This window comes from Cyprinus carpio, chromosome A4 (genome assembly GCF_018340385.1).
Source record: "Cyprinus carpio isolate SPL01 chromosome A4, ASM1834038v1, whole genome shotgun sequence".
In the NCBI taxonomy this organism is placed as follows: domain Eukaryota; kingdom Metazoa; phylum Chordata; class Actinopteri; order Cypriniformes; family Cyprinidae; genus Cyprinus; species Cyprinus carpio.
The window spans coordinates 26,874,941-26,885,128 of NC_056575.1; the positions used below are offsets into that span (position 1 = coordinate 26,874,941).

The 10,188-nt window shown below is 39.0% G+C and overlaps 1 protein-coding gene across 1 annotated transcript; it reads left to right on the top strand.

Annotated features, from left to right (window-relative positions):
• The first annotated feature begins 509 nt into the window (after positions 1-509).
• LOC122141684 (gastrula zinc finger protein XlCGF8.2DB-like) lies at positions 510-2,782 on the top strand. Its single transcript, XM_042749635.1, has one exon. It carries the CDS (start codon positions 661-663, stop codon positions 1,276-1,278), a length of 618 nt encoding a protein of 205 aa, XP_042605569.1. The 5' UTR covers positions 510-660; the 3' UTR covers positions 1,279-2,782.
• The last annotated feature ends 7,406 nt before the right edge of the window (positions 2,783-10,188 follow it).

Consider the following 10,188-nt stretch of genomic DNA (forward strand, 5'->3'; position numbering starts at 1 on the left):
AGTAATGTTAAAACAATTAATCAAAAAACATTCAAAAACAACATATGATTACATAATGAAATTGGATACGTGATTGTCGGTTTCAAAGTATTTATAGAGTGAAACTCTACATTCCTTTGAGTTGTAAACCAGTCTTTTCTAGGTGTCATGTCTTTGATACCACAGTAACCAGAGGCCTGATTCAGCCTGGGTGTTAGTTCACATAACTAACAGATAGTTTGCTTGTTGGGTAAGGATAATATTTTTCTAATATTTTATACCAGGGATGTCAAATTCGGTTTTGGTAGGGCCAAAACCCTCTGGAGTTTAGCTAATCTATGCAGGACTGTGACCCTCAAGGAGCTGAGTTTGACACTTCTTTTTGGACATAAGGAAGATTTGTCCATTATTTCTGTTCTACTGCTGCTTGTAAATGGGTGTTAATTTGTATGTCTCTTTTCACCCTAGACCCGAAAGAGGAGCATGAAGTACTGAATGAAATGCAAGATAAAGATCAGTGTGTAGCAAATATGATTTCATAACTGGAGAAAAATCATTTCGTTGTTCACAGACTGAAAAGACTTCCTCACAAAAAAGAGCTCAGAAGACTGGAACTAGAGTCATTTCACCTGCCAACAGTGCGGAAAGAATTTCAATCAACAAGGAAACCTTAAAGTTCACATGAGAATTCACACCGGAGTGAAGCCTTACACCTGCAAACAGTGTGGAAATACTTTCACTGAAAAAGGAAACCTTAAAAAACATATGAGAGTTCACACAGGAGAGAAGCCTTACACCTGCAAACAGTGTGGAAAGAGTTTCAATCAACAAGGAATCCTTAATGTCCACATGAGAGTTCACACTGGAGAGAAGCCTTACACCTGTCAACAGTGTGGAAATAGTTTCACTGAAAATGGAAACCTTAAAAGGCACATGAGAATTCATACTGGAGAGCAGCCTTATGCATGCCTTCAATGTGGAAAGAATTTTACACATAAAAGCATTTATAATGCCCACATGGGAATCCACACTGGAGAGAAGCCTTTTACCTGCCAACAGTGTGGAAAACATTTCAGTCAACAAGGAAACCTTAAAGTCCACATGAGGGTTCACACCGGAGAGAAGCCTTACATCTGCAAACAGTGTGGACATGGTTTCATTAAAAAAGAAAGCCTTAAAAGACACATGAGAGTTCACACTGGTGAGAAGCCTTACACATGCTCTCAGTGTGGAATCAGTTTCACTCAACTATCAAGCTTTAACAGGCACATGAGAATTCACATTAGAAAGGAGCATTAAATCTCCAAACTGTGTGAAAGAACTTTACAACAAAATTAAACCTCAAGGTCAATGTTATGCTATGGTTTTTATGTCTACACGAGGGTCTGCGTACAGTTTGCATGATGCAAAATACACAGAAATAGTATGCGCACCACCTGATTTTTGTAACTGCGCGTACTTTGTACATGCAGGTCACACATGAGCATTGACTTGGTTTTGCACTAATCAATTGTTCCAAGGTGGCAACACTGGCCCAGGCCATCGTTTTTTGCATTAGAAAACAAAACTAAAGAGACGGAACAATAATAACAATGCTAGTGCATGGGTACAAAAACAAAATTTACTTTGGGCTAAGGTATCACATGAACAGTTACACTTGTGAGAATCCATTTACATTTCATCAGTGTAGGTGGTTGTTGGGGGGGGGGGGGTATTCAGGTTATCTGCAGGATTTTTAAAATCAAATTTAAGGATTCACACTTATAGTTTGGATTTCTTGGTTCGTTTGGTCCGGACCAAAAAAGAAAATGATACATTTGGTCCTGGTCCGCTTAGTGTTCACACTGGCATTTTTGACAGCGAACCTAAAGATACTGAACCTAAAGGCATAGTGATACTTTCACAACCTGATTGGTTGAGTTGATGATGTATATTTGGCAATGGAACTCATGGAACACTTCAAACAAAAGCTGTGTTTGACTTAATATGCAGACCGTTGTATAACATCAAAGTACCCATTCACTGATCGGTCTGCTCAGCGCCGCTTTGTCAAACACACCTAATGACGTCTGCTGGAATAGGCGCACTCATTGCTGCGTGTACTTATGATTTTATTTTCACCACCTGTGAACTCACAAAGAGCTCATTAAAGGCTTTTTAGATCCTCGTTGCTCCACATTTACCCTTTGCTTCTTTTTGTTATGGATACACTGCTTGTTCCGCGTCATCAAATAATGACGCACAGCTTAGCAACTTGCCATTTTTTCCTGTTTTTGGTTCGTTTAGAAGTTTTTGGTCTGTGTTGCATTCATATTTCATTCAAACTGCACCAGAGTTTGTTTGGAAGCGGACTGAGACCCATCTTATTAGCGGTCTCGGACCGCTTGATTGGTGCGCACCAGGGTTCGGATGGCAGTGTTCACACATACTCAAATGAACCACACTAACAGAGCAATCGCACCAGAGTTAATTTTAATTGAAACAAACATGACAAGTGTGAACACACATTTTGAGAATTTTTAAAGTTATTTTTAAGACCTGCACAAATAAAATGAATACCATAAAAGTGGGGTATGTCTATGGCAGTGGTCTCCAACCCTGCTCCTGGAGAGCTACTGTCGTGCAGATTTCAGCTCCAACCCCAAACAAACACACCTGAACCAACTAATCAAGGTGTTCAGGGCTACTTGATAATTACAGACAGGTGTGTTGGAGCAGGGTTGGAACTGAAGTCTGCAGGATGGTAGCTCTCCAGGAGCAGGGTTGGAGATCACTGGTCTGTGGTAACAGTTCAATTAACAATTATCCATGATGAACACCTGCAGGTAATAGATAGGTGCATAGAAAAAAAAACCAAGGCCAAAATACAAAAAAAACTCAACAGTCCCGCACACTATCAATACTTGCACACATTACATTACATACATTTTATTAATGTTTTCATTATTAGAAACATCCTGTAGAAAGATTATCTCAAAACAAATATTTTCAAGTCACATCACACAATAAATCAAAAAGGCAGTATAATACATAAAAAAAACTCACTCTGTAGCATCACATTAAACAGTGCTTCAAAAGTTCATGTTAGTATTGTAATTTCACTGTTGTTCTGTAAAATAAAATAAAAAGACAGTAATAATGATAATAATCATCATTACAACAGCTCTGTTAATACATTATAACACACAGTTTTCAAAATTGGGATCTGAAATATTTTCTAATGTTTTTCAAAGAAATTTTACTTTTTTATGGAAGGTTTCTTTTAATTGTACAGTAAATAATACATGCCTGATTCAAGAAGGGGGTCTGATGGCCAAAAATATTATTTTATTAACTTATTCTTTTTAAGTTAAATTGTGCTTTGTTGCTATAGTGTCTGGATGTAAAAAATGTGGAAGACGGGTGTGAAATATCGAATGAGTCCCAGGAAGTTTTGATGGGTATGGTGAGACCCCTATTTGTGTGGAAAAGAGTTTTAAATATCTCTGCATTATAGTATAATACTAGGGAAGGGAAAAAAAATGATTACACCAATATATTGGCAACCGAAATTGCAAATTGATTTTGGAGGGCTGAAATCATTAACTGAAACCGTGTCCAACAGTAGCCAATGAAACAAAACCAAAATCAATACTAATCATGACAAAGAGCTAATAAAATGATACCTATACTTGGGTGACATATTGATATGTATTGTTTTGTTTTTTGTTTTGTTTGTTTTTTTAAGAACTATGATTCAACAAGTACTGCAATTCGATATTGTAATATATTGTGATTTTTGTTTGCTTTTTTTAACACTAGACCAAGGGGGAGCGTTTAATCACACAGACTGTACATGATATATAAGATGAGGCATATTTACAAAAACAATAACACCTTTCTGAGTTTATTTCAAGAGCATCATACAGTATGTTCTATAAAAACAGTCATTTCAAAACCCTGCATTTTCCTGTGTATAAAAACAAGTGGTTAAGAATGTGCATAGATTGAATAAAAATAGGGGAGAGCAGGGGGAAAACACTTTATGGTTTTTTGGGTCAATTATTCAAAATATAATTTTTGTTTACTATGTCCTCTTGCATATTTACACTATTTTCCTGTTTAACACGCTATAAAGCTGCATTGTATAAACCAGTATTATATAAATAAAAGTGATTTGACTTGACTAATGGAATTGCATTTTTGTGAGGGGCAAAGCTGAATGCAAATTCTTTATATAAGCTGGACAAAAAACAATCTTAAAATTGCATTTTTATTGACAGCCTGAAAATCAATTAGAACATTTTTAGTAAATAAAAAAAAACGTGAACAATGCATAGTAATCAATTCAATGCCTAAGTGAAAAAATAATACTTTGAAGTTTAACATTTACTGTTCATTGCGGTCATGACAAATATAATGACTTCAATATCCCTCAGTGCCACAATTCATGTGCACCCACCCCTCACAGAAGACACACTTCGCCCATTTTTCCCCAGGGACAGAAGATAAAAATGCTTCACCTTCACACACGCAGGTTTTTAAGATGGGAATGATTATAATTATGATTAGTATTCACACACCACATCATCAAGTTTGCTGATGATGACCACAACTGTGGTAGGTCTGATCAGCTGCATCACTGGTCTGGTATGGGGAATGGAGATTACCACATCCGATAGTTTAGCTATGAAGGTCTAAAAAATGTTCTTACATTTAGTGTTGTATGTTTATACTTATGTTTATTTATGTGGCACCATGGTCCTGCGAGACACGACATTTCGTTCACTGTATGTCCACACGAGTAGCGAAATGACAATTAAACCTCACCTTTAATGTTTCAGATCATCAAACAAATTTAAATATTAGTAAAAGATAACACAAGTGGAACACAACATGTAGTTTTTTAAATGAAGGTTTTTATATTAAGGAAAAAGAGATTGGTCATGTATGGAGGTGTGTCTGACTCCCGACAATGCTAGGTAGGATTGTTCCAGAGTTTGGGCGCTAAATAGGAACAAATTGATTTTGATATTCTAGGTATTATCAAACAGAGTTTTGAGATCACAGCAAACGTGAAGGACTATAATGTGTATATAAGCCCTGAATGGTTTACCTCCTCAATACTTGATTGAGGCTTATAAGTAATGTGAAATATCTAAAGATGCACAATAGTTATATCGGCACTAAAAAAAGCATTTTTTATTGGGCCTCTCTTATTTTGTTAAAATTATTATCATTTGCTTTTTGAAGATTTTTTAACAGAACCAAATGCACCAGAAAAGTATCTTTTATAAAAGTCTTGCATGTGATTGCAAGGTCTTATTTCTGACTTGTTTCAGTTATTACTATATTTCAATCAGATTATGGTGGAAATTGAGATTTATATTCCAGTCTTTGATCTGAGTACCAAAAAATTTGCGCAGTTTTTATTGTTTCGTTCAATGATATTACATATTTACTCCAGAATCGGCAAACATGCAGTTATCAAAACCTCAATTTCAAGATTCAGGATCCTTGGGCCCTGTTTACACCTAGTATTAAGATGCATTTGTTGATTTATCACAAGTTGACAACACTAAATACAGATTAACAGGGTCTAAATTGCTTCTTGAGCTTGTCTCATTAACCACTTAAGAGGTAGTCCAATACACAGTCGACTGTAATCTGTCACATATAGACGCTCATGTGGTCGAATGTTAAAAAGCCAAAAGTCCCCAACTCTGCTACTGACTCTAATGCATCTGACCTAATGGAACGCTTGCCAGACAGAATTTAAACTTTGTCAGCTTAAGACCTAAATTTAGTTTTAGTACATACTGTATTCATCTTCAATGTTCTCACAATTACTAATTTCTGCTTTACTATGATTTCTATTTCTGCAGCTATTGAAATAGAAATGAAAGCTGCTGTTCTCCATATGAATGCGGCAGAAGATGATGGAAAAACATATGTAAATTACGCAAGCTTATTTCAACCATTAAAAAGTTCTGAAAAATCTCATACATTTACCCTCCCCTTGACAAAATGAGGACAGAAGTGGTTGAAAGTGGACAAAAGAGAAAAATTAAAACACCAGGTGTAAACAGTCTCCCTCATCTACTTGAGGAACATTTGAAACTTTGCATCTGAAACACTTTATTCACTACTATGTGTGGTATATAATCAAATGTTTTCTATTTGCAAGAGACGCTTTAAGGCCGACAGCCCTCACTTACAGTAATTCACAATAGCTGTTTTGTTCTAACCATGAGTGAATTGAAAGATCACGACAAGTGAGAGAATGATAAAAACCCTGCTTAGCAAGCCATGGCAAAATGAGTCATTTGTCTTAGTACAAATGTCATGTGTTTCACTAACAGCATTATATTTACTCATGTTGTCTGTACTATTTGCCAAGTTAGCAGAATTGAGAGAAAGATTAGAGTAAATGACGAATGTTTATCCTCTTGTGGTTTCCTCACCTTCTTTGAGAGTGACAGAAAGCCCCAATAGGACACTCTACTCAGAAGACCAATAGAGTCAATCACTGATTCTACGAATTAGGGAACATTAAACATAAAATGGCCACGATTCTGCGAAAAGAGATCATTTCTGGACACGAATGTACGTGCAGAGGGGTGGGGATGCCATATAGAGGATGGAATATAATGTTGTGAAATGATGCTGAACTTAACTCTCTGCTGTGGTGACACAAGGAGAGTTCCATGCGCATGGTTATAATAAACATAGACCAAAGAAACATCTCTCTGACTCTTGTGCATTCCTCATCTGAGTGACTCTGAAATAACTTTTTCCACAACAGATATGAGTGTATATGAAATAAATTTTTCTATGACTGTTGTGAATTGCTAGTTGCGAAAGACCAACTCCATTCCTGCCATCCTAGTGCCTGTATTCACTGCACAATTGAACTGTTTTGTCTACTGTATTAATATGAGGCCAATTTTAGTCCTGCTACTGGCCTCCTTTCTCACGTCCGCGTTCTCCACTGGCAGCATATTTTTGTCTATGAGCGCCACTTGAGCCTCATTCGCGCCTCTCTGTCCGAATGCCGTACACACTGCCACAGCCAAATCTCTTCACCATCAATTATCAAGACTGCACGGACAAGTGAAATTGTGATCATTCTGGGGTTCATTTGTATTGGTCTCTTTTCATCACCTTAGATCTGGATGGCACTGGAAAAAAAGTAAAGAGGCAGGTACTATTAAAGAATTTTACTTTTATATTTATTTTATATTTCAAAATGAACACAAAAAAACAGTGTAATGCAAAACTTTATTTTGGGACTATCAATGGCGAGCATACAATCCTACAGTTAAAACCAAGAAGTCATTTCAGAAAACGCACAACTTTTCGGTTGGCTATATTTTGCCCGTCACTGAAACAGCACTGCACATTTTCAGCAAATTTAAATATGTCATAGTTCATCCCTGTGCTGACTTGGTTCTCATTGCTGTGGCCATTGTTTGTTCACAGGCGAAAAGACCACACTGCTTGTGGTCTCAGGGTCTTCCTGGCAGCAATGTCTGATTCGTTCCCTTCCTGATTCAATTCCTGCTCACGTCCAACTCACAGGCACGTCATGCGGCTGGGAAGTATGCAGAGGCACAGTGAGCTGGCTAAAACAATGTCCTCACACCTTGGCTGAGTCGCTGTATGGTTAATGGTGGGCATTTAGGGTCATTTTAAAGGAGGTAATGCCTTTAAAGGAAATGCCTTACAATGCTGCCACAATGCAGTAAAATTGGCACTGCTTCAGAAAGTGGAGTGGGAATGCTTGGATGTTCTGTTCTCGCGTGCATCCTGCATGGGGCATCCATCACCAAACACACTCCTCAATCTGATTTCCGTCCATTGCAACCACATCTAAATACAGGAATCTGTAAGTTGCTGCTGTCGACCAGTGCCATCAAACTAGGAAAAATGTAGTGCTGTAATTGAGATGTTGGTGCGCGGTTCCTGGTGGGGGGTGAATGTTGATAGGTGTTTTCCCTGCCAGCACGGCACCCAGACTGTTGGGAAGTTCGGCACTGAGTCTCGAATCGCTCAGGACTTATCTGGCCACTCTTCCACGCGTTCAGTGGCAGGCTGAAAGTTAAAAAAAAAGAAAAGAAAGAAAACAAGAAAAGTAAAAAGGAAGAATATTGATAATTGTATAAGATATTTCAGCGGCTTCTTTAGTTTGTCAGACCTTATATCACTTGTTTATAGGCATTTGAACAGCGAGCAGCCTGACCAGCATGCAATCAAGACTATAAACGTTATCAAAACCCGAAATCACATACCTTTAAATATTTCTCATTTTAAATCCTGGTAGATTGGGGCAGCACAGGTTACAGGAGCAAACTGTGCCGAATCTTTGAAATCACCCACTCAGAAGTGGTAAAAAAAGGCTCCTAAAGCTTTCCCCAAAAAAATATGGAAAAGTACATACCTTTATCCATTCTGCATGAATCCTACACCTTTTCAGTAAAACTTAAATGAAACACATTTTAGGCTTTATGCAGCTGAGGTAAAAGCACACATGTAGATACATACAATATATACTGTAGATAAATTATTTAATTTCTTCATTACATTAAAGCAGGTTTTTGTTTTATAACAACTAGAGGAATTCTCAGATCAGGATTTTTGGGCAGCGCGATACCGCGTAGCAGATTTTGTCATGGTGATGTCTGGCCACTACCGATTCTGATGCTGCAAGCTGTATAACAACTGATATGTAGCCCGCGGATCACCGTTAATCTTTTTCAGATAAGTAATACGATATAGATGTGGCGCTTTTTATATTTTTGTTAAATGTTATACTGTAATTATGTAATATATGTAATGTAACAGAGTACTAAATAATCAGCAAATAAAAAGATATTACATTATTACCAAAGTGAACATGACTTTAAAAGCATGCCTTTTAAAATGTGATGTATGCATATCATTATCATATTAAGATAAGAGACACTAATAACAAAATGTAAGCTAGTCTGAATGGCAACCCCCAATGTTTTATTTTCAGCGAGTTCACGCCTACATCTCATCTAATCGTTAACCCCGGCAATATCGCCGCCCTGTTAACAATGTCAGCATACTTTTTTTGGCGTGCTGTCGCTGGGGGAGGGGCATTCCGATGCCCGATATATGCCCGGCGAACTCCGTAAGAACTCCCCTTCTCCTCAATGTGGGGATAAAAACAGATTAGGAAAGTGAGGCGAGGTTTTTATTGGGGTGGAGGAGGGATGCCGGAAAACTGTCGCAGGATATAGGTAAGTAGGCTGGCATTTATATAACACACGTATTGTGTTCTATTTAATATGGTTATGCTAAAATTAGTTGCACCTGTGGCCAAATTGGTTATTATCTGATCAGTGCTCTCCGAAGCCTTGTTAATAAAATCATCATTTCACAGTTCACGCCCTTACACGAATCTGTTAGCAAATATTTAAGCATATTTTGGCGTGCTGTCGGTCGGGGGATGCCCGGCCTTGGATATAGCCCAGACGCCGAAGTAACTCCCGCAAAAATATGCTAAAGGCATGGGCACAGCAGCTCAGAGAGTCAAAATCTTTAGGTTGGGCCGCCGCCAAATATGCATGTCTGACAAGTAGAATAAAGGTGGCAGGGGGGCTAGCCGGTAAGCTCTCAGTGCCTCAGACGGAGGCTGTCGTCTGTCAGCGTCGACTGCGCGAGCCCTACATTCCGCTATAAAAAGGACACATGGCAGATCAAATGAGTGATCTCTTCTGGCATCGAATAGGAGCTGGCAGCTCTGTCTGCACTCGGAAGGAAGAGTCCCTCTGCAGCTGAATAGAGACGCATTTGACGCGATTCGATGGAGAGTCTTCACTACGACCGAAGGGAGGCCTGTAGCTCTGGTGGCTGCTAGGCCGGGAGGGTAGAGCCCTGTCGGCTATCTGAATGATCAAGAGACACGACTGATGGATGGAGCTCTCGCTGCGTCGCAGAAGGGAAGTCTGCGGCGGCTGCTGGCACCGGAAGGGAGATCCTCTTGCGCTGAGTAGCGAGGCGCAGTTTGACCATTCTGATGGGGTGGCTCTCACTGCAACCGAAGGGAGCCTGTCAGCTCTGCGGCACCGTTGAGGGAAAGGCCCTGTCTGCCGGCTGAGTGCTTACGCAGCGTACTCATACAAAAGACAGAGTCGCTCAGCCCTGCGACCGAAGGGAGCCGAGGATCTGCTGCATCCGAGAAGTGGATAACCCATCCCGAGG

Excerpts from the sequence above, each read along its gene's own strand:
- LOC122141684 (XM_042749635.1), top strand. The coding sequence starts at position 661 with ATGAGAATTCACACCGGAGTGAAGCCTTACACCTGCAAACAGTGTGGA.